The sequence below is a fragment of the Malus sylvestris genome, chromosome 12 (assembly GCF_916048215.2).
Source record: "Malus sylvestris chromosome 12, drMalSylv7.2, whole genome shotgun sequence".
Taxonomy (NCBI): domain Eukaryota; kingdom Viridiplantae; phylum Streptophyta; class Magnoliopsida; order Rosales; family Rosaceae; genus Malus; species Malus sylvestris.
In genome coordinates this window covers 31,254,292-31,279,100 of record NC_062271.1, presented here as the reverse complement: position 1 = coordinate 31,279,100, position 24,809 = coordinate 31,254,292, and the positions used below count along the sequence as shown (strand labels likewise).

At 39.4% G+C, this 24,809-nt stretch overlaps 2 protein-coding genes across 10 annotated transcripts in view; both read left to right on the top strand.

Annotated features, from left to right (window-relative positions):
• LOC126592565 (disease resistance protein RPV1-like) overlaps nt 1–24,809 on the top strand; it is a 94,561-nt gene that overhangs the window by 47,794 nt on the left and 21,958 nt on the right. For 3 of the 9 annotated variants that reach the window (XM_050258296.1, XM_050258295.1, XM_050258297.1), the window contains exon 6: nt 18,411–18,785. In XM_050258296.1, the coding sequence (XP_050114253.1) occupies nt 18,411–18,785 (375 nt within the window). Of the gene's footprint in view, nt 1–14,710; nt 15,527–15,887; nt 16,273–18,410; nt 18,786–21,167; nt 21,977–22,338; nt 23,426–23,542; nt 23,822–23,926; nt 24,764–24,809 lie in introns of those variants that run through there. The other 6 variants (XM_050258304.1, XM_050258305.1, XM_050258301.1 and 3 more) reach the window with 6 other exon arrangements.
• Nucleotides 2,596–13,306, top strand: LOC126592580 (uncharacterized). The gene is made up of 11 exons (XM_050258334.1): nt 2,596–3,912; nt 4,198–4,308; nt 4,479–4,569; nt 5,017–5,085; nt 5,386–5,463; nt 5,564–5,653; nt 5,786–5,836; nt 5,919–6,154; nt 6,270–6,380; nt 12,137–12,225; nt 12,326–13,306. The coding sequence occupies exons 1-8, from the start codon at nt 3,740–3,742 to the stop codon at nt 5,958–5,960; spliced, it is 705 nt and encodes a 234-aa protein (XP_050114291.1). The 5' UTR covers nt 2,596–3,739; the 3' UTR covers nt 5,961–6,154; nt 6,270–6,380; nt 12,137–12,225; nt 12,326–13,306.

Sequence of the window (24,809 nt, the reverse complement as noted above, 5' to 3'; positions counted from 1 at the left end):
CCACTTCTTTATTCATTCAATTTTATCTTAATTCTTTTTAGTGATTAGGTTTAGTTGTATGCTCTAAGCACGTTCCTAAAATTTTTAATTCATTGTATTTTAAATTTCTAACTCTTATTTATTTCTTATTCTTAGCTTTTGTATCAATTAATGGCTTTCGTCACCTTCGGGTGTCGGCCAGCACGTGTCTATCCCGGTATTCAGGGAATATCAGGGTCGGGGCGTGTCACCTTGGCTCACCAATTTAGGTCCAAACAATTATTTTAAAATAAATGGGGTTGGGGTGTTTCATTCTGAACTAGAACTTAACTCTCTCTTGTTTGTTGAGGGAAGATTGAAATGGAACAAATACAGCACAAGTACATCACCGTACAAGGCCTAAAGCTCCACGTTGCCGACATCGGAACCCATTAGTTGAGGGAGAGTTAGCCCTCGGAAGTATGAGTTTAGGACACATTATAAGTTGCAAACTTGTAACTTCTTCCTCTTTTCGTTATAATCATTCAAATTATAATATATCTATGTCTTGCATCATGATTAATACACACCATATTATTGAAGGATTTTTTCTTATCTGTATTTTTAGAGTATCAAAGAAGCCTTGCAAAAACATTGTGTTAACATGCACCTTGCTAAAATTTCTTCGGAGTTGGGTCTGGCTAGTGGATCACGTCACTCGTCTGGCCATGCACATAAAGAGTAACACACACAGATCCCACACAACCTTATGCTCGACCCACCCTAATGCAAGAGGTAGTGCTACGTTGTGCGACATGTGAGGAAAAACTTTAATAGGGTAACTGCCCCCATGTTGGCTTGGCCCTACCTTGCCCATAAATCCCCCTTGTATGTGGAGTTCTTCAGTCCGAATGCCCATGTTAAGTGGTTGTCCGGCCAAAGACCCAACGGGCGCACGATGAGGCCATAATACAAGAGAGGTGGGCCCGGGTGAGATGTTTTTGTCTTGGACAGGGCGTCTTATTGGATGGTAGCACAAGTCCGATCTCATGGTAGGTGACCTACATGCCGGACCCAAAAATTTCTCATTTGGTTGGGCCATGAGTTAATACCTTTGGTTCCGTAGCCCAACCCAAGTTTCGAGTCACATTTATGTCCCGGCCCAACACCGAAAACCTCAGCAAGTTACAACGTGCGACAAGATTCCTTATCCTATCCAAAACACATGTCCGAAATCTAACCGGAATCCTTCGTCCATGATATCGACATCTTTCCAATTTGGTCACTTTCTCCATGCAAATCTCCAAACTTTCTGCAAAAACAATTCCTCCATGAGAGCTGAAACATCACCTCATCAAATCCTCCACCAATGACAACAGTTGCCGCCAAGCTGTTGCCTCAGAGCCTCCACGTCACCACCCACCCGAATCCCTCCTCCCACCAAACCAGCGCCGGGAGCTGCAGGGTTTGCATTTCATCACATGGCGGAAACCGCCGCAGAAACCCGCCAAAGGCGGCTGCTTCCGCCGAAGCGAAACCGACCCATTTGCAGAACCATGACATCAAAGAAACCCATTTGTTGAAACCCTCTTCCTGCCAAACGAGTGCCTTGAGTTGCAGGGTTTGCATTTCGTCCAACGGAAACCGCCGCAGAAAACCACCAAAGGCGGCGGCTTCCGCCGAAGCAAGAGCGACCCGGTTGCAGAACAATGATGTCAAAGAAACCCATTTGATGAAAGTTCTCAACAGGTCCTGCAAAGCAGGCCAGTACAATGAAGCACTCTACTTTCTTAAGCTAATGGTTAACAAGGGGTACATGCTTGATGTGATTCTCTGCACAAAGCTCATCAAAGGGTTCTTCAATTCGAGGAACGTCGAAAAGGCCGTTCGGGTTATGCAGATTTTGGAGAAGTATGGTGAGCCTAATTTGTTTTCGTACAATGCGTTGATCAGCGGGTTCTGTAAGGCGAATCGGATTGATTCAGCAAACAAGGTACTTGATTCAGCAAACAAGGTACTTGATAGGATGAGGAGTCCGGGATTTTCACCTGATGTTGTTACTTACAATATCATGATTGGGAGTCTTTGTGACAGGGGGAAGCTAGGATTAGTTTTGAAGGTTTTGGATCAGTTGGTGAAGGATAATTGCAGGCCGACTGTGATTACTTACATGATTTTGATCGAAGCAATGATTCTTGAAGGCGGAATTGATGAAGCCGTGAAGCTTTTGGATGACATGTTGTCTAGAGGGCTTAAACCTGACATGAATACTTACAATGCAGTTGTTAGGGGAATGTGTAGAGAAGGGATGCTGGATAGGGCGTTCGACTTAGGTAGGAACTTAGATTCGAAGGGTTGTTCGCCTAATGTAGTCTCGTACAACATTTTGTTACGAGCTCTTTTGAATAGGGGTAAATGGGAAGAAGGGGAGAAGCTAGTGAGCAATATGTGTTCGAGAGGTTGTGAACCGAATGTGGTGACTTACAGCATTTTGATTAGCACACTATGTCGTGATGGGAAAGTTGAGGATGCTGTGAATGTGTTGAAGATCATGAAGGACAATGGATTGACGCCGGATACGTATAGTTATGATCCGCTGGTTTTTGCATTCTGCAAAGAGGGGAGATTGGATTTGGTGATAGAGTTTTTGGATTACATGATATCGGATGGCTGCTTGCCGGATATTGTGAACTACAATACAATCTTGGCTGCTTTTTGTAAGAGTGGAAAAGCTGATCAGGCTTTGGAAATCTTTGGGAACCTCAGTGAAGTGGGATGTCCTCCGAATGTGAGCTCATACAACACGATGTTCAGTGCACTGTGGAATTGCGGAAATAGAGTGAGAGCGCTTCAAATGGTGTTGGAGATGGTAAGCAAAGGAAATGACCCCGATGAGATTACTTACAATTCACTTATATCGTGTTTGTACAGAGATGGGATGGTGAATGAGGCTATAGGGTTGTTGGTAGACATGGAAAGTGGTGGCTTTCAGCCAACAGTTATCAGTTACAACATTGTTCTTCTCGGGCTGTGCAAAACGCGTAGGATTGTCGATGCCATTGAAGTGCTAGCGGCAATGGTTTAAAAGGGATGCCGGCCTAATGAAACTACCCACACTTTGTTGATTGAAGGAATTGGATTCGCAGGATTGCGAGCTGAAGCGATGGAGCTTGCCAACTCTGTTTTTAGTTTAAGGGCGATTTCGGAAGATTCATTCAGGCGTTTGAATAGAACCTTTCCCATGCTTGATGTTTACAAATAGCTTACTCTATCTGAGATTAAGAACTAGCTTTTGCTTTGTAGCTACAAAGATTGATTAGAGTATCGACAAATTTGTGTTTTTCGTTAACGTAGAGTAAGGCAGACATTCAGCAGCAGAACTTCTGGCAAGAAAAAGAAAGAGAAGATATCAAGAACTAAATGGAAATGGCTAATTTGAAGATGAATTTCTTTTGTGTAGAATATATCGTTTGTATCAAGAAAAAAAAGGGGGAAAGATTTCTGGCAAAAAATTATATCTTACCGAAGTTGTAGATTCCATACAACTTCAACTAAATTAAACAGGGATGAGCGCGGTTTGGTTTAGCCTGCTTCGTTAATATAATTGGTTTTTTACGGGCGAGAGAAAGAACCAAAAGAGGAAGAAAGTGGTGAACATAAAACGAGTAGACATCGGTTTGGTTTAGCCAATGGCAACTCAGTTTTTTGGAATACGGATCATAAGTTGGGGATTTCAACGCAAGTTCTTTTTACGTTATATGAGGCTGCTAAGCATGCGTTTATGGCAGGAAGTAGACAATATAAGGCACTTAACAGCAAATCAGATGTATCTGGGGATGAGAAGTCTTTGTATGTGTCATTATCTTTGGTTAATAGTTTTGAAAGTGACGTCGTGAAGCATAGCAGGGCGCTTTTGTTGCTAAGTAGTGATTTCGGCACTGCTTGGCATTCCAGGTTTTCCCCCTTTTCATTTTCGGTTCAGTAGTACTTTTTCCTCTCTCTAATACTTGTTCTAACATAATTGTTATAAAATAGTAGCAGATATGCATGTGAAGCAACGGTCCTTAGTAGCGTCATGTTCTTTGGTTTCCTGATATGAAGATTCATCTATCTTCCTCTAGAGTTTTTGATGTGCAATTATTTACTATAATTATATATCAATAATTTTGGATCTTCTTGATCTTGTCTGCTTTTCAATTTATGTCATGACACCTACTTGATCAAGTATATGTGACGCAGGAAGCTTGTTGTGTCGCAGAAGCATAAGCTCTCAGCATTTTTGGATGAACTTCTCTTGTCGGCACTTGTTCTTTCATATTCACCTAAGTTTGAGTATGCTTGGAGCCAGAGGTAACATTTTTAACAGAAGTTTTCCGTTATATGCTTAACAACTGGCATGATTTCTATACTTTCTTATTTATAAGTACTCAGCCGGGTATGGTTTAATCGAGTCCCTCATTATAGTTTTCCCATGTAATGACTTTAATAATTGAATTTTATGAACATATCGATCATTGCAGGCAGTGGGTCATCAAGTCGATTGCTGGAAAGTGTTCAACTCTGTCGGAGATTGTGACCAAAGACTCTGAGCTGGTGGAGAAAATAGCTGAGGTTTAAATTCAGTTCAGGAACTGCATGCTTTTAATTTACAAAGGTTTATTTAAACTTTAATTCAATTATCTTATGTGTTGTTTTTGTTCAGTCTCATTATTGCTTTCGTAGGGAAAAACAACATAACTCACACACACCGCATAAAAGACTTGAGAAATGACTTCCGTCACCCCAACACATTGTGCACTTTTATAATTGTGTGCATCTGGCAGTCATCTTGTCTGCAAAATAAGGTTTCCTACTGAGCTGCTAAATTTCTGTATCAAACTAGAACTGATAATAGTTGTAATTCACTCTCTCTTTTCCAAACGTGATGTGGATCAGTGTCCATGGTTTCAATAGCAACTGTTATTCTGTATGGGCATTTCATAGGTTCCACAATTTTCTTATGTGAGAATTTTCCTTGTCACTGTTCACTTTTGTGTAATTCAAAATCTTTCTTTACAGAGGTCAAAAATGAATTACCGTGCATGGAACCACCGTTGCTGGTTGGTTTCCTACATGACAAGACAACAGGTTAGATCTAATCTCGATTTTTCTTATCCGGGGAATAATTCAGGTTTCCTTCTAGGAATTTCATATTTATATGTGATGTAAACAATTCAGAGCCAAATTGCACTCCTATACATTTGAAAACGATAAGCAGAGAATTATTTTTATCCTTCATTCTCAACAAACGTGACTGATAGTTTGAGAGTAATTGTTGATTTTATGCAGTTTCAAATTCCGAGATTTGTATTTGTACCATACATATCCATTTTTCTCTCTCTTCCGTGTTTATGATGAGTTATATGCACCATAAATTTGTGCTTGCAGTTGCTACATGAATTAGAAAGATCCCGAAACTGGGCCTCCTTGCATGTTGCTGATCATAGTTGCTTCCATTATCGCAGTGTGAGACCTTGCATTCCTTTTGTTGTGATACTGAGAGACGAAGTTGTCGATGTGCTGGACTTTAATTCCCCTCACAATCAATGTTTCTATCATTTTGCAGCGGCTGATGCGTAAGATTTTAGAGGACGAATGCTATAAACAAGAAATTTCAGCTTCTCGTTACAGTGTTGAGATTTATCTGCTGTGGAAGGTACAAATCTTCTTTAATCTCTTTTCAGTAATTATGACCATGAGTTCCTATGGGCAAGCACTTTTTATATTGTACTATCTTCGTTACATGAACGTTTACAGTTGATACTTGTGTCAAATGTGGGCATGTCAGGAAGAGCTTGATTGGGATGAAATGTTGATAAAGCGCTACATAGGAAGAGAGGTACGTGGGGTGTTTTTGTATGTTTCACTAATCATCTGAGAACCCCCCGAGTTTTAATTTCTGTGGTATTCACTGTAAACAGGCTCTATGGCTTCATCGCCGCTTCCTTTCTTATTTTGGATAAAGCATTTCATAACTGATCATCCTGGTCTGTCCAGCCATGCGAAGCAGAATAACAGCATGAATGACGACTTCAGAATCTTTATGAATAACAAGTTACAGCTCCTCGACTCCTGCTCCATCATTCCAGATAATAGCTTCGACGACTACCAAGCACAGGCTAAACATTCGGCTACTTACATATTATGGTTGATTAAGGTAATAGTATTTCTCCTCCATTCACAATTTGTCATGACTTTACTCATACCTGCAACTGCAACTGCCTCAGCAAATCGAATTGACTGGATGCTTGTGTTACTCTTACCTGCCTCAGCAAATCCCTGATTCCCGACGCATTGAATTTCAAGATAAGCTGAAAACTGAAAACCTGAAAGCTCTGTTGAATAAGGCTTGCCCGGAAAGGTCCTCAACATGGGATTCTTTAGTGAGCTTGTTTGCACTCAAAATATACCCATTTTTACTTATTTGGGCAATTTGGGTAAAATATGGTATTTAGAGGATTAATGAGCAAGAAGACTAACTTTGAAGATATTTAGCTATCAAGTGGAGGGGTTTGACACTATAATATTTTCTCCCATTTGTTTGGGTGGTGGAGGTTTGTCAAGCCTTTGTTTAATCAACAAATTGCATGCTTGCAAATGGGTTGGAAGGCAACATACGGATGTGGATGAAGAGAACATATGAAAGAAGCCAACTTGCTTGTTTTAAATGTTAGTTTATTACAAATGGGAAGACATGTGATGAAAGCATGTGGTGGAAATGCAAGTTCCCATTTTAATATTATTTCTCCATGCAAGTTGGCAAGTGAAATACAAACTGCCCAAGTTTCTTTCGGGCAGATGCAGTGTCTTCAGCAGGGGGTTTCCTCCAGATCTCTATTTAAAGGAGCCCAAACACAAGGATTATGGACACTCAAACAAACAAACAAATACAAGCACAAACTCTGCTCAAACTAGATTTGCCAAAAGCCTTCTTTTATCTAGTTTATTAGCTCTGCTGCTCACTTGCGGTATCGATCTCATTTGTAGCTTTTATGTACTCATTTCCAGTCATATAAATTACAAGCAATCTGCAATATTAGTCACTTTCCTCTGTCATGTACATTTCCGAGCAACTTTGTCATTTACATATTGTTCTATCTCTCCATATAAGTAAAGTCCTTATTTTTAAGGCAAAGAAAGAACCTTGATTTGAGCAACTCCCACTCAAATGGCACAATCTCTTGATTTGAAGTCAAAAGGTGCAACCTCAATCATTCAAAACCCGTCTACTAGCGGCATCTAGTAGTGGCACGCCCGCACCCACCAATCTCGTATGTGAAGTAAATCCCTGGCTTGCCCGCGAGGCCCATGGCGGATTTAGGGAGCAAACATATTTTGGCACGCCCGGTGGGATACCTTATATAGAGTAAGATTATGAACAATCCTTATGTTCATGATTTTCTCAATATGCTTTTTCGGAGTATGAGGAGGATGACGGTGTTGAAGAGCGTCCAAGCTATGACTATCACATAAAGCCAACCTATGAGTTGCCAACTTATGGGTACATGGCTGAAGAATACTCAAGTCCCATGGAACATGATTGTCGGCCAACTAATGGCCATCAAATAAATAGTAATCTTGAAGATTGGCCAACTTATGGCTATGATGAAGGTTATTATTCTTTTGAAGACAATCGCATTCATGAATACTATGATAGGCCAACAAATGGCTTTGAGTATCAAAATGCTTCCAATGAGTACATAGAGCCAATATATGAGATGCCAACTCATGATCATCTGGATGAAAAGCTCTACAAAGAGGATGTGGGCAAATTAGAGAAGGTGTCCAAACTCCATGTGGCAAGCATCGAATATGGTGAAGAGGTGACTAAGTGTTTTAAAAGGGTGGAGGAAAGCTATACAACTTTTGGAGAAACTTTGAGAAAGTTGATAGATCAAATGTGTCAAATCCCCTCTACAAAGCACACTCGCCCTACTACAACCAAGGAAGAACAAATCATACACATTGATGAAGGCCAAACAATGGCCCCACCCAATGAAAAATCCATGAAAGTGGATAAGGTTGTAGGAGACCAAGCTGACATATCGAAACCGATAGCGGCTAAGATGGGGCTTATGGCTATTATAGGCCAAACACCAACGCTTGGGGGGTCGAGCCCACACCTCATGTGGAGCCCGAAGAAGAAGAAAATAGCTCCTACACTCTTCTCCGCCAATACAAGCATGTCGTCCGTACCGAGATCTCAAGGAGGACAAAGCTTGGGATCAAACATGAATGGCCACCTCCTATGGTTCCCAAGCTACATAGCATGACCAATTTAAATAGTGGATTTGATCTCTCTACACTCAATTTTAAAAAGAGGAAAAGATTTGAGGCCTCGTTTGGCAGCTCAAATTGTACTGACTATTTATGTCGGATAGGATAAATAGTCACCGGATAGTACTAACTAAATTAGTCAGGCGTTTGGTGCAGTATCGGACTAATGACCGTATTATTTATACTATGTTTGGTATTATACCGAAGAATTAAACTTAAAATAAAATTAACAAAAACACTGAAATCATCTCTTTTGTTCCCAGATCTCTTCGTCGCACCCCAAATCCCTCCCTCTCTCTCCCTTCTTCTTCTTCGTCTGCTCTCCTGAACCAAACCCCACCACAAAGGCAGCAACAAGAAACCCAACAAAATGACGACATTGAAGCATAAATTCCATGCTTTAGAGGGGAATTAGTGCAACCAAAAACCCATATGAAATAAAAACCCCAATTTTGAGTTTCTAATCCATTGAAATCAAAGACCCAGATGAAAATCTCACCCAATTTTGAGCTTACCCACCACACATCAACAAAATCAAGGAACAATTAATCTAAAAACTCATAAAAGTTATGCAACCAAAAAATCCCCAGGACCGACGACATGCAAACTCGTGCGGGTACCACGACGAGGAACATAAGAGGAAGGCGAAGGCCGTGGAGTGAAAGAGGAAGAAGAAGATACAACATCTTGATTTTCTTTCGAACCAAGTCAACTTGGGATTCTTTGAGAGAGACCCTGTTGAGAATTAGTTCTTCTTTCAGCCATGGCTTTGGAAGTGGGTGTGAGGAGAGAGAGAAGACGAAGGAGAAGAAAAATCTGGGATTGGTGATGGCAACGGCAACGACCTAGCAGAACGATGTGAGAGAGTGAGAGCGAAGGAGCAAGAGTGGACGGAACCGACTAATTATACGAAGGTTTTTGGAAGGATAAATAAACGGGCATACACCGGATAAACGTGTGGGCCCAGTATAAGTAATACGGGTACTATTTAGTACTGAATTGCACCAAACACTCGGAATCATATTAATTATCCTATCCGATCCCTTATACGGGCTACCAAACGAGGCATGAGTGTTGAGAGAAAAATAACATTTGGGGCAATGAAGGGGTTTCATCCAATATGCCCGAATATGCCCGAATAAGACTCATTTTTGTTGTTCCTCTTTGCCCGAAGTGAGCTTTCCTTTCTTTCCTTTCTTTTTCTCTTTTCTCTCTTTCCTTTTCTTGCTCTCGTGTCTTTCTGTTATCCTCTGCCCGAAAGGGCTATATATATTATATGTTGGGCTAAATATATATATATATATACACATATTTATATAGTATTATAATATATTTTATAAAAGTATTGCCCGAAAGGGCTAGATATATAGTATTATATAATATATTATATATAATAAAAGTGTTGCCCGAAAGGGCTTTTTATATATATTTATAATATATAATATAGTATATTATATTATATAATATGTAAGTAAATAAAAGAAGAAAAGATAAAAAATAGAGTTGCTTTTTCGCAATTTGCCCGAAAAGACCTTTCTCTCTCTTTTGTCCCTTTTTTTTGCCCGAAAGGTGCTTTTCTCTTCCTTTCTTTTTACATTTTTATTATTTCTTTCTCTCTCATTCTTTTCTTTTCTCTCTTCTTTCTTTCTCTTTCTCTTTCTTCCTGTTTCTCCCTCAGTTTTCCTGTCTCTCCCTCAGTTGTTGTCTACCAAAAAATTCACATATATATGTATTTTATTATATATTATACTATGTGGTCTGCCCAAATGGGTTATATATATGTAGTGTTATATTTTATATTATATGTATGTAATTTCTTTGCCCGAAAGGGCTAATATTATATATATATATATATATATATATATATATATATATATATATATATATATATATGTCTTATATTATATTATTATATTATTATATTATGTACTTTGCCCGAAAGGGCTTTATGTATGTATATATATTTATTATATTTTAGTTTTTGAAGAGACAACAAAAAAAAAAAAAAAAATTGGTTTGCTTTTTCAATTTGCCCGAAAGGGCCTTTCTTTCTCCCTTTTCCCTCTGTTCTCTCTTTTTGCCCGACTTGGGCATATGTTCTGTGTGCCCGACGTGGGCTGTTATTTCTTTCTTTTGAGCTGCCTGAAGGGTCTATATATATATATTATATATATGAAAAGAGGCAAAAAAGAAAAAGAAGAATAAAAAGGATAGTTGCCCAAGTTTCTCTCTTCTCCATCTGTTTCTATATTTTCCAGTTTGCCCGACTTTGGGCATTTGTCCAGTTTATTATCTATGTAAGGTTGCTCCCATGTTTTTTGGTATCAACAAGAAGGAATATAAGTCAGACAACATTCTTTCCAATGCTAGTTGTACTACCAATTGCCTTGCTCATCTTGCCAAGTTTATCAACGACAGAAGGACCGAAGAGGTAGACGTGCCTCTTCCTTTCTAGCAGCACTGGAGCCACCAAGGCTTTTGGGAAGTCATAGCAAACAAAGTTGCCATTTGTGATCAAGTGTTATTCATGCTCAAATGTCTCTTATGTCTGCTATATCATCAATCTTCTGGAGGAACTTATTGGAGTTGTAAGTTTCACAAACTTTGCTCAAATTTGTAAAACTTGGGGGCACCGTTTGCACTTAAAATATACCCATTTTTACTTATTTGGGCAATTTGGGTAAAATATGGAATTTAGAGGATTAATGAGCAAGAAGACTAACTTTGAAGATATTTAGCTATCAAGTGGAGGGGTTTGACACTATAATATTTTCTCCCATTTGTTTGGGTGGTGGATGTTTGTCAAGCCTTTGTTTAATCAACAAATTGCATGCTTGCAAATGGGTTGGAAGGCAACATACGGATGTGGATGCAGAGAACATATGAAAGAAGCCAACTTGCTTGTTTTAAATGTTAATTTATTACAAATGGGAAGACATGTGATGAAAGCATGTGGTGGAAATGCAAGTTCCCATTTTAATATTATTTCTCCATGCAAGTTGGCAAGTGAAATACAAACTGTCCAAGTTTCTTTCGGACATATGCAGTGTCTTCAGCAGGGGGTTTCCTCCAGATCTCTATTTAAAGGAGCCCAAACACAAGGATTATGGACACTCAAACAAACAAACAAATACAAGCACAAACTCTGCTCAAACCAAATTTGCCAAAAGCCTTCTTTTATCTAGTTTATTAGCTCTGCTGCTCACTTGCAGTATCGATCTCATTTGTAGCTTTTATGTACTCATTTCCAGTCATATAAATTACAAGCAATCTGCAATATTAGTCACTTTCCTCTGTCATTTACATTTCCGAGAAACCTTGTCATTTACATATTGTTCTATCTCTCCATATAAGTAAAGTCCTTATTTTTAAGGCAAAGAAAGAACCTTGATTTGAGCAACTCCCACTCAAATGGCACAATCTCTTGATTTGAAGTCAAAAGGTGCAACCTCAATCATTTAAATCTCGTCTACTAGCGGCATCTAGTAGTGGCACGCCCGCACCCACCAATCTTGTATGTGAAGTAAATCCCCGGCTTGCCCGCGAGGCCCATGACGGATTTAGGGAGCAAACAGAGCTATTTGTCCTGCAATTTTTCCTTTCAGTTCGATTGAACAGTTAGTTCGCAACATGCTGTCGTGCTTTGTCTATCCTTTGGTATGAAGCTGAAAATTGCAGTGTCTTTATCCCTTTGATTCACCCACTGTAAGCCTACTTAGCTCCAGCTGAAGCCATTCAAGTCAAACTGTCTGTAGCTTGAAGTTTACTTTTATTTTTAGAAATGTTTATTAATTTTTTAAATTTCAGCAGAAATCAATTGAAACGAACTACAATTTGATGATTGAATGCAGGGAAAATGCAGTGGAGAGCCTTTTCTCGCTCTCAAATATAGCGAATCGGGTTGGACTACCAGTCCATCCGCCCCACCAACGTTCCTCCGCTTTACTAAAGGTAAGCGATCCATCCTACTCTAAATTTCAAAAATTTGGGGGGGTTTTGTTTCCTTTTCAATACCAATCAGGTAATCAATCTGCATGAATGGATTTGATAGATTGAATCCCCGTTGACCTGAATTGGAGTGGCCTATGCCAGCCTGGAGATTGTTTCTTTGCTCATTAGAGGCTGGCCATTATTGACCCTGCTTCTGGTGATCAACCTCTCTGCAGTGGAGAAATCAATTTGTTGTCGCTGTAGGGTCGCGTCATATATTTTTTAATTTTGTGTGGTTTAATTTATTGAATATTTGAAAAAAATTGATAAATTTTCAATTTTCGATTACTGATACGATGCGTATGTTGATTGGTGATTTTGTTGGATTCACTCAGCTGAAATATATGGTAACTGAATTGCTACATTTGAGAATGTGATTATGTTCCTCCCACCATTTTGCCCACTTTCTGTGGAAATTATTCATGCTCACAACAGATGCATTCAACCCCTGCAGCGAAGCGCGGGCATATTTTCTAGTTTAGCCTAAACACTTCTGTGGGTCCGGGGGCATATGGAAGAGTGGTCTAGAAGGAGTTTGGTACAAGGTTTGATATGTAAGGTGGTGGATTGTCCTTGTGAATAGATAGTTTTTGTTTAACTTAAAGTTCATTATAAAGTAAAATACTTATATTCTCTTAATTTAGCTTAAAAATAAGTAATATCAATTGTGAAAAAATAAACATTTAAAACCAACCGATCACTTGTTTTGATGCAGTTTGAATTTTCAACGTTCTAAAGTAAGAGCACAAGTAAATCCAAAGTGGTTGGACATATGTCAAAGTCATTCTTCAACTACTACGGATGGTAACGATGGTGAAAGATAAGGCCACTATTAAACTACCAATCCTAAGAGCATCCCCAGTGAGGAGCTTTATATGAAGCTGGAAAAGTGATGGATACAACCTATTTTATAGCTCCGAAGAATTTTTGGGGCTTTATAAAAGAATCTCTCATAAAGAGGGGCTATATCTTTCGGGCTCTATATGGGCTATATATATTTATTTATGTAGTAATTTGATTAAGCAATGATTTTTTTTTTTTTTGTGTTAGCTTTTCTTAAGTTGATTTTTGGACGTGCTATCTTAAATTTAACCCTTCCACCTACAAAGTTCAAATTGTGACGAAGTTAGATTTTATCACTTATGAATTGTTTGTTGGATTAGATTCCCTTATCTCAATCTCATTTATTATAAGAAATAAACCCTCACTTCGCTTTCTGAAATAATTTGATTTTCACGTATAACACAATAATTTTACCTAGCACCAATTGGTAAATTAGTATCATACAATTTTGAAAAAAAATATTTGAAAATTTCACCCATCAATGCTCATGAACGTTAAATCAATTTGAAATTTTAATTCTTATAGAATTTAAAACAATCATTAATTAGTCAAATTGCAAGCAAAGTAAGTAAGAAAAAAGAATTAAAAAAGAATAAAATGAGAGTATGAGTGTATTCGCAAGTGGAGGGAGAATGATAGAATTTTGCTCACATAAGTTGCTACTTTTTTTGTGGGACCCACTGTTTTTTGGGGCTAGATGTAGCCTGATTTTATGCTACCCAAGAAATGAAGTTACTAGCCCTAGTGGTGGATCTAGCCCCATTTTCTGGCTCATTGAGGATGAAATTTCTCGCTAAGGCTAGAAATGTGGTAGCCTCATGGAGGATAAAGCCCCCATTGGGGATGCTCTAACGTCCTTGATGCCATTTTCCATAACAATTTCGATTATTTTATACCAAACTAGAAGATGAGCACACACTTTGTGTGTGAACAATTTCATTTTCTTTTTTATTTTAGATTAAGGAGTGTGATTAGTTTTTAAATTTTTTAAAAAGAGTATGAGACAATGATGATGAGATCTCCTAATAAGGGCATATTTTTCTTAATATTACATAATTACCATTTTGCCCTCTTTATGTAAATATTGTGTATCAAAAGTGAGGGTAAAATAGGGAAAATAGGGATATGATTGTCATTTTGTCAAAAGGTGCAAAATTACTATTTTGCCCTCCTTTTTGTCAAGAGTGTGTATCAAAAGTGAGGGCAAAATTGGAAAAATGGGGAAAATTTTGACAAGGAGGGTTTTCTTAATATATAGTATAGATTGTCTATAAATATATATTTTTCCTTGATATTTAGCCATACTGAAAGTGAGAACCCTGCAAATATGCATTTGGCACTCTCTACCAAACTTGTAAGTTGAATTAAAAAAATTGACTAGGAAGACTGGTAGAGGTCGTCATAATCTGAGATTCCGTAATGAACCTGACTTTTCTCCTCCCACTTCCCATACACTCCTATCCCCTCTTATTTTGTGTGGTCACGGTTAAGTCACGTTAACATTTTATATTAATTTTTTTTATAAAGATAATAAGACAAAAGGAGATCAGAATGTATGGGAAGTGGGAAGGCAGAGAAGTCAGATCCCTTTTGTAATAGGGTACTTTCAAATTAACTCTTGCAGTGAAGTCCTGCAGAAGAAAGAAAATCAATATAGCCAAAAACCTTCAATTTGCATAAAGAAAATGAAGGAAATGGATACCTGGTCGAGCTTAGGGAAGCTGTTAACTTTGGTGCTGGTGTTAGTGTCCAACCACTTTGCGGCTCGCAATTCCGATCTTGTCTTTGATGTCCTCATCTTCCTCCTCTACTCCCTAGGCCTCGTCTTTCACCAAATGAATATCTCCGTCCCCGATAAAACCTCGTCCTCATCCTCCTCCTCGCCCTCATCCTTATCGTCCTCCTCCACCTCCTCACCCTCAATCTCATCCTCATCATCCGCCTCCGCCTCCCCATCCTTGTCTTCCTTCTCAAAAGGCTTGCTCTACGAAGTGTTCATAAGCTTCAGAGGTGAAGACACACGTAAAAACTTCGTGGGCCACCTCCACGAAGCATTGACAAAGGTCGGAATCAACACCTTTATTGACGACGAACTAAGAAGAGGAGAAGATATAACTACCGAACTTGTGCATGCAATCCAGGGTTCTAGGATCTCTATCATCGTCTTCTCAAGACGGTACTCGGACTCCAGCTGGTGTCTCGAGGAGCTGGTTAAGATCATGGAATGTAGAAGAACGCTAGGGCAATTAGTTTTGCCAATATTCTATGACGTTGATCCTTCGCATGTTAGGAAACAGACTTGTAGTTTTGCACAATCGTTTCTGAAACATACAAATGAAAAAAAGGTAGAGAGGTGGAGAGCTGCTCTTACTGAAGCTTCGAATTTGTCTGGTTGGGATCTCAGAAACACTTTGGACGGGTACTTTCTAATTTCTTTTCTTATGAATTAAGGCTTTAACGTACCTTTGCTTATTAATTTGGAATCATACGATTTCTTAGACCTCTGTAATAAAATCATACAATAAAGCTTAAACTGTTAAGGCTACACTAATCACAGCTGGGAAGTCGCTGGCGACTGGCTGTGGAGGGAAGGGATGCTGCTTTTTTTGTTTGTGTTTCTTATTTTAATTTTAATTGATGTTTGCTAAGTTTAAACACACCACCTAAAAAAAATTGTCTTAATTAAAATCTCTAGTCATCATAAATAATTTTGTGTATTAATTAGTTCAATTTCGTTGTATAACAATCTTCGTTTTGCTTCTCAACTTGACTAATGTCAGGCATGAAGCAAAGTTTATCAGGATGATTACCAATGACGTCACTACGAAGTTGAACAACAAATACTTCGACGTAGCGCCCTATCAAGTCGGAATAGATACTCGAGTGCTAGATATCAGTAATTATTTAGGCATCGGAGATTCAGATGATGTTCGTGTGATTGGAATTTCGGGCATGGGTGGAATAGGTAAAACAACAATTGCTAAAGCCATTTATAACGAATTTTATGAAAGGTTTGAAGGTAAAAGTTTCCTTGAAAAAGTGAGGGAAAAGAAACTAGAAAAATTGCAAAAACAACTTCTTTTCGATATCTTGCAAACCAAGACAAAGGTAAGCAGTGTTGCTGCAGGGACCGCCTTGGTAAGGGAAAGATTTCGACGCTTAAAGGTACTTGTCATAGTTGATGATGCAGACGATGTGAAGCAGTTACGCGAATTAGTTAGAAATTGCCACTTTTTTGGCCCGGGGAGCAGAATCATCATCACAACTAGAAACGAACGTGTGCTAAAAGAATTTGCAGTTGATAAGATATATCAGGCGAAAGTAATGGACCGAGAATAAGCTCTTGAGCTCCTAAGTAGGCATGCTTTCAGAAGTAGTAATTGTCCTAGTCAATATCTTGCGCTTGAAAGAGAAGTTGTCAATTACTGTGGAGGATTGACGCTGGCTCTTGAAGTTTTAGGATCTACTCTTTTCAAATGAAGCGTAGATGAATGGAGAAGTATATTGGATGAATTGAAAATGATTCCTCGTGGAGAAATTCAGGCACAACTGAAAATAAGCTACGACGGGCTAAATGATAATTACAAGAGGCGGATATTCCTCGATATAGCTTGTTTTTTTATCGGAATGGACAAGAACGATGTCGTGCAAATCTTGGATGGTTGTGGCTTTTATGCAACAACAGGAATCGAGGTCCTCCTTAACCGGTGCCTTGTGACTATTAATAGAGAAAACAAGATTACGATGCATGATTTGCTTCGGGATATGGGCAGAGATATCGTGCATGCAGAAAATCCCGATGTCCCTGGAGAACGGAGTAGATTGTGGCATCTTGAAGATGCAAATGATGTATTGATAGACAAATCTGTAAGTACTTTCCCAATCAACTTTATGTTAAACGTGTAAGCATATGTAAGTTAGTAATCTAACTTTTTTTCATGCAAAGCCTTCTCTTATTTGGAGTCTGTTTTTTCGGATAGCAGGGAACTGAAAAAATTGAAGGTCTAGCTTTGAATTTGCCGAGTCTTGAAGAGACTAGTTTCAGTACTGAGGCGTTTAGAAATATGAGGAGATTGAGATTGCTCCAACTAAACTACGTTCAGCTCTCTGGGGGATACCAATATCTTTCCAAAAAATTAAGATGGTTGTGCTGGCATGGATTCCCATTGGAGTTCATACCAATAGAACTATGTCAACGAAACATAGTCACTATCGACATGCAGTACAGCAGCCTCAGACAAGTTCTTTGTGAGTATTCTGGGGTAAGTAAAATGCGTAACCTGAACCAAATTAGGAATTATTTTTATGCTCTTTGCATCTTCTTTTTGGATTTAAATTTGATTTTTCTTAACAGTTGCTTGATAAGTTGAAGATTCTGAATCTCAACCACTCCTACGATCTAACACAATCACCAGACTTTTCGAAATTCCCAAATCTTAAGAAATTGATACTCAAAGACCGTAAGAGGTTGGCTAAAGTTCACAAGTCCATCGGAGATCTCAAGAGTCTTGTGTTGGTGAATTTGAAAGACTGTGAAACGCTTAAGGCTCTTCCGAGGAGTTTCTACAAGTTGAAATCTATCAAAACTCTTGTTCTCGATGGTTGTTCAAGATTCCAAAGCTTGTCTGAGCACTTGGGAGAAATGGCATCATTGGTCACTCTTTATGCAGATGGGACGGCCATAAAAAAAGTACCACCTTCCATCATACGACTAGAGAAGCTCGAGTGCTTATCTTTGAGTAAATTGAAGTGCTCTTTGCAGCTACCTTCCTTACAAGGTTTACGCTTTTTGACAAGCTTAATTTTGGCGGACAGCAATATAGAGGAAGTGCCTAATGATATTGGGAGTAGTCTACCTTGTTTAGTGGAGTTACGTCTAGATGACAATAATTTTGAGAGTCTTCCAAGCCTCCGTGGCCTCTCTAAGCTTCTTGTATTATCCTTGAATGGTTGCAGAAACCTTGTCGAGAGTACAGATTTGCCAAAAAGTTTGGGTTTCCTGCACATGGACGACTGCTCTGTATTAGAAAGAATGCCAAATTTTTCAGGCATGTCGACATTCGTGTTTCTCTTTTCCCCGAAACTCATTGAGTTTCCAGGCTTGGATAGCGCGTTAAACTCGGACTCAATCTTTATATGACAACACACAACAATGTCATAGATTTCCTTCTTAAGGATAGCAGGCTACAGGTACTCTCTCTCTTCCACACCACCCCCATCTCCTCCCTCCCTCGCAAATATGTGTGTTATGTATGTATTACTCACACAAATCTTGTTCCACATGGTATAAGGATGGACAGGAGGTGGAATCATGACTCTTGTAGGAAGTCAAATTCCCACTTGGTTCAATCATGTCAACGAGGGTACCCAAGTCTCTTTTGAAGTGCCTAAGGAAATTGGTTCTAATGCAAAAGCATGGGCTGTGTGCCTGGCTTTTGTTCCTCATGATTACGTCAGCTCGTGTTATATTTATGTTATTAATCACACCAAGGGTACTAGTTTTTGTGTCGAACTAGGAGATGTTTTTATCATTGAAGAGATCATTTGGCTGGCAAATTTATCGTTGTCGGAAACCGAGTTCAATTTGCAAGAAGGCGATTTGGTACATGTTATTGCACATTGTCCGGTGAAGAAAATAGGGGTACGTTTAGTATGCGACAAACTTATAACTTTCAAAGGTTCGTTATTTGATTACCATTGTATCCCTTACGAACGGTAAATCTCTGTTTACTACCTTTATGTTTCGTGGTTTTCAACATTTAGTACATCTAGTTTTTTTCGTCCCAGAATCATACCTAAAGTGTAAATTTTGGGACAGTCTCATACATCCGTTAGTCAAACTATTAAGTCTACCGTTAACTGATGACGTGGCACATATGTAGACAAAGACTGGGCGTCACATGTCATTAAGGGGTCCACGTGGATTTTAAAAATAAATAAATAAAACAATTTAAAATTTAAAATTTTAAAAATTAAAAAACCAAACCTAAACCTATACCTAAAAAACCAATTTGGGTTCATCTCTCAGTTTCTTCTTCCCCACCCAATCCAACAACCAACCCCTCTTTTCTGTTCTCCCTCTCTGCTCCGCCCTCTCTGCTTACCCGACGACCCCCTCCCTCATTTCTCTCCTCGCTCAGCTCCAAGTATCTCTCCCTCCACGCCTCAATCAGCACGACCGTCGTCCCCTCGCTCCAGCAAATCATTGAAACTCCTCCACAATCTACTCATACAAGAACAAAAAGACAGTAACTTTCCCATGTTTCCTCAGCAACCAAACAAAGATAAAGGAGAACAAATAAAACCAACAGTAAAAATGGTAAACTTTCCCACATTTTCTCAGCAACCAAACAGAGAAAGGCGAAAAAAGAATCAAAACCCATGTGAGAAAATCCAAAAATTAAGCCAAAGGAAAGAACTTTAGCCATAACCATAACTCCACTAACGACACTGCGGACGGCGCAGTTGTTCCAAATGTCTTAGCCGCGCATCTTCTCCACCGTAGGTGGCAGAATGGGCTCAATCGATGGCTTCTCGACCTCTCTCGAGGCCCTAGGTTCGTTCTCCGGATTCAAGGCTATAACTGTAAAGCTTGAATGGGCAGCGAAATCAGCAACAACCCATAAATAGTCAGTTGTTTTGGGAGTCGGAAAGGGTGAAATTTTTGGATCGGTTAAAAAGGGTGGCGTTTTGGGTTCGCAACCATAGACATTTTGAGAGAAGTCTGAAACATATTCCAAAGAAATTATAAACTTGGAATTGGTGACGCAGAGGGAGTTCTGGATGAATTACTGGAATTTGGTTGGTGAGTTTTGTTGTAAATGTCAAAAATATATTTGGGTTGGTGCTGATTTATTGAATGAAACAGAAATAGGGGTCAAAGACTGAGAACACCGATGATATCTCTCTCTGCAAGGTCTTTCTCTCCCTCTCTCTGTGCAGCCCATACCGTTGTTTGTAAACCCATACTCGGGAAGCGGGCAGGACCCTTGCGGTGGTGGGTGTACGACTTGAAAACGGAACACGCACCCTTCGCCAAAGGGACAAACCCAGACCCCCGGCCACGATCCCTACCCCTCTCCCTCAAATACCCGACGACCCCCATGCTTTTCTCTTAGTGTACCCCCTCTCCCATTCATGAAATCAAGGATCTGCAACAATGGCGTTGAGATCCCTACTCTTCCCTTTCCCCCTCTTTCTGTCGCTCCCTTTCCCTCTCCCTCAACATGGCCTCCCAACTACGAAACCCTCAGCGAGGGATCTTCTCTACTCATCCCTCTCCCTTTTTCGTGCTGTCTCCCTCTCCCTCTCTCTATCCAACTGCGAAACCCACGATCTGGGTTTTGCTTTTTTTTTTTTTTAACTTTTCTTTAAATAATTATTTTTTTTGAATTTTTAATTTCTACGTGGACCCCTTAATGACACGTGGCGTCCAGTCATTGTCCACATAGGCGCCACGTCATCAGTTAACGGCAGACTTAACAGTTTGACTAACGGATGTATGAGACTGTCCCAAAATTTACACTTTACGTATGACTCTGGGACGAAAAAAACTTGATGTACTAAATGTTGAAAACCACGAAACATGAGGGTAGTAAACAGAGATTTACCCAAATAAGTAATATCAATTGTGAAAAAATAAACATTTAAAACCAATCGATCGGTTGTTTTGATGCAGTTTGAATTTTCATCGTTCTAAAGTAAGAGCACACGTAAATCCAAAGTGGTTGGACATATGTCAGAGTCATTCTTCAACTACTACGGATGGTAACAATGGTGAAAGATAAGGCCACTATTAAACTACCAATCCTTAACGTTCTTGATGCCATTTTCCATAACAACTTCGATTATTTTATACCAAATTGTATATAAATATATATTTTTCCTTGATATTTAGCCACACTGAAAGTGAGAGCCCAGCAAATATGCATTAGGCCTTCTCTACCAAAGTTGTAAGTTGAATTAAAAAAAATTGACTAGGAAGACTGGTAGAGGTCGTCATAATCCGGGATTTTGTAATAGGGTACTTTCAAATTAACTCTTGTAGTGAAGTCCAGCAGAAGAAAGAAAATCAATATCGCCAAAAACCTTCAATTTGTCTAAAGAAAATGAAGGAAATGGATACCTGGTCGAGCTTAGGGAAGCTGTTAACTTTGGTGCTGGTGATAGTGTCCAACCACTTTGCGGCTCGCAATTCCGGTCATGTCTTTCATGTCCTCATCTTCCTCCTCTGCTCCTTGGGCCTCGTCTTTCGCCAAATGAATATCTCCGTCGCCGATAAAACCTCGTCCTCATCCTCATCGTCCTCCTCCGCCTCATCCTCATCCTCATCCTCCTCGTCCTCCTCCAATTCCTCCACCTCCTCACCCTCAATCTCATCCTCATCGTCCTCATCCGCCTCCCCGTCCTTGTCTTCCTTCTCAAAAGGCTCGCTCTACGAAGTGTTCATAAGCTTCAGAGGCGAAGACACACGTAAAAACTTCACGGGCAACCTCCACGAAGCATTGACAAAGGCCGGAATCAACTCCTTTATTGACGACGAACTAAGAAGAGGAGAAGATATAACTACCGAACTTGTGCGGGCAATCCAGGGTTCTAGGATCTCTATCATCGTCTTCTCAAGACGGTACTCGGACTCCAGTTGGTGTCTCGAGGAGCTGGTTAAGATCATGGAGTGTAGAAGAACGCTAGGGCAATTAGTTTTGCCGATATTCTATGACGTTGATCCTTCGCATGTCAGGAAACAGATTGGTAGTTTTGCACAATCGTTTCTGAAACATACAGATGAAAAAAAGGTAGAGAGGTGGAGAGCTGCTCTTACTGAAGCTTCGAATTTGTCTGGCTGGGATCTCATAAACACTTTGGACGGGTACTTTCTAATTTCTTTTCTTATGAATTAAGGCTTTAACGTACCTTTGCTTATTAATTTGGAATCATACGATTTCTTAGACCTCTGTAATAAAATCATATAATAAAGCTTAAACTGTTAAGGCTACACTAATCACAGCTGGGAAGCCGCTGGCGACTAGCTGCGGAGGGAAGGGATGCTGCTTTTTTTGTTTGTGTTTCTTATTTTAATTTTAATTGATGTTTGCTAAGTTTAAACACACCACCTCAAAAAAAATTGTCTTAATTAAAATCTCTAGTCATGATAAATAATTTTGTGTATTAATTAGTTCAATTTCGTTGTATAACAATCTTCGTTTTGTTTCTCAACTTGACTAATACCAGGCATGAAGCAAAGTTTATCAGGATGATTACCAATGACGTCACTACGAAGTTGAACAACAAATACTTCGACGTAGCACCCTATCAAGTCGGAATAGATACTCGAGTGCTGGATATCAGTAATTATTTAGGCATCGGAGATTCATATGATGTTCGTGTGATTGGAATTTCGGGCATGGGTGGAATAGGTAAAACAACGATTGCTAAAGCCATTTATAACAGATTTTATGAAAGGTTTGAAGGTAAAAGTTTCCTTGAAAAAGTGAGGGAAAAGAAACTAGAAAAATTGCAAAAACAACTTCTTTTCGATATCTTGCAAACCAAGACAAAGGTAAGCAGTGTTGTTGCAGGGACCGCCTTGGTAAGGGAAAGATTTCGACGCTTAAAGGTACTTATCATAGTTGATGATGTAGACGATGTGAAGCAGCTACGCGAATTAGCTGGAAATTGCCACTCTTTTGGCTCGGGGAGTAGAATCATCATCACAACTAGAAACGAACGTGTGCTAAAAGAATTTGCAGTTGATAAGATATATCGGGCGAAAGTAATGGACCGAGAAGAAGCTCTTGAGCTCCTAAGTTGGCATGCTTTCAGAAGTAGTAGTTGTCCTAGTCAATATCTTATGTTTGAAAGAGAAGTTGTCAATTACTGTGGAGGATTGCCGCTGGCTCTTGAAGTTTTAGGATCTACTCTTTTCAAACGAAGCGTAGATGAATGGAGAAGTATATTGGATGAATTGAAAATGATTCCTCGTGGAGAAATTCAGGCACAACTGAAAATAAGCTACGACGGGCTAAATGATAATTACAAGAGGCGGATATTCCTCGATATAGCTTGTTTTTTTATCGGAATGGACAAGAACGATGTCGTGCAAATCTTGGATGGTTGTGGCTTTTATGCAACAACAGGAATCGAGGTCCTCCTTAACCGGTGCCTTGTGACTATTAATAGAGAAAACAAGATTATGATGCATGATTTGCTTCGGGATATGGGCAGAGATATCGTGCATGCAGAAAATTCTGATTTCCCTGGAGAACGGAGTAGATTGTGGCATCCTGAAGATGTAAATGATGTATTGATAGACAAATCTGTAAGTACTTTCCCAATCAAACTTTATGTTAAACGTGTAAGCATATGTAAGTTAGTAATCTAACTTTTTTTCATGCAAAGCCTTCTCTTATTTGGAGTCTGTTTTTTCGGATAGCAGGGAACTGAAAAAATTGAAGGTCTAGCTTTGAATTTGCCGAGTCTTGAAGAGACTAGTTTCAGTACTGAGGCGTTTAGAAATATGAAGAGACTGAGATTGCTCCAACTAAACTACGTTCGGCTCTCTGGGGGATACCAATGTCTTTCCAAAAAATTAAGATGGTTGTGCTGGCATGGATTCCCATTGGAGTTCATACAAATAGAACTGTGTCAACCAAACATAGTCGCTATCGACATGCAGTACAGCAACCTCAGACAAGTTCTTTGTGAGTATTCTGGGGTAAGTACAATGCGTAACATGAATCAAATTAGGAATTATTTTTATGCTCTTTGTATCTTCTTTTTGGATTTAAATATTTTATTTCAATTTGATTTTTCTTAATAGTTGCTTGATAAGTTGAAGATTCTAAATCTCAGCCACTCCCACAATCTAACACAATCGCCAGACTTTTCGAAATTCCCAAATCTTGAGAAATTGATACTCAAAGACTGTAAGAGGTTGGCTAAAGTTCACAAGTCCATCGGAGATCTCAAGAGTCTTGTGTTGGTGAATTTGAAAGACTGTGAAACGCTTAAGGCTCTTCCGAGGAGTTTCTACAAGTTGAAATCTGTCAAAACTCTTGTTCTCGATGGTTGTTCAAGATTCCAAAGCTTGTCTGAGCACTTGGGAGAAATGGCATCATTGGTCACTCTTTATGCAAATGGGACGGCCATAAAAAAAGTACCACCTTCCATCGTACAACTAGAGAAGCTCGAGCGCTTATCTTTGAGTAAATTGAAGTGTTCTTTGCAGCTACCTTCCTTACAAGGTTTACGCTCTTTAACAAGCTTAATTTTGGAGGACAGCAATATAGAGGAAGTGCATAATGATATTGGGAGTAGTTTACCTTGTTTAGTGGAGTTACGTTTAGATGACAATAATTTTGGGAGCCTTCCAAGCCTCAGTGGCCTCTCCAAGCTTCTTATATTATCCTTGAATGGTTGCAGAAACCTTGTCGAGATTACAGATTTACCAAAAAGTTTGGGTTTCCTGCACATGGACGACTGCTCTGTATTAGAAAGAATGCCAGATTTTTCAGGCATGTCGACAATGGTGATTCTCTTTGCCCCGAAACTCATTGAGTTTCCAGGCTTGGATAGCGCGTTAAACTCGGGACTCATACTTTCTATGATAACACACAACAATGTCATAGATTTCCTTCTTAAGGATAGCACGCTACAGGTACTCTCTCTCTTCCACACCACCCCCCCCCCCCCTCTCCCGCCTC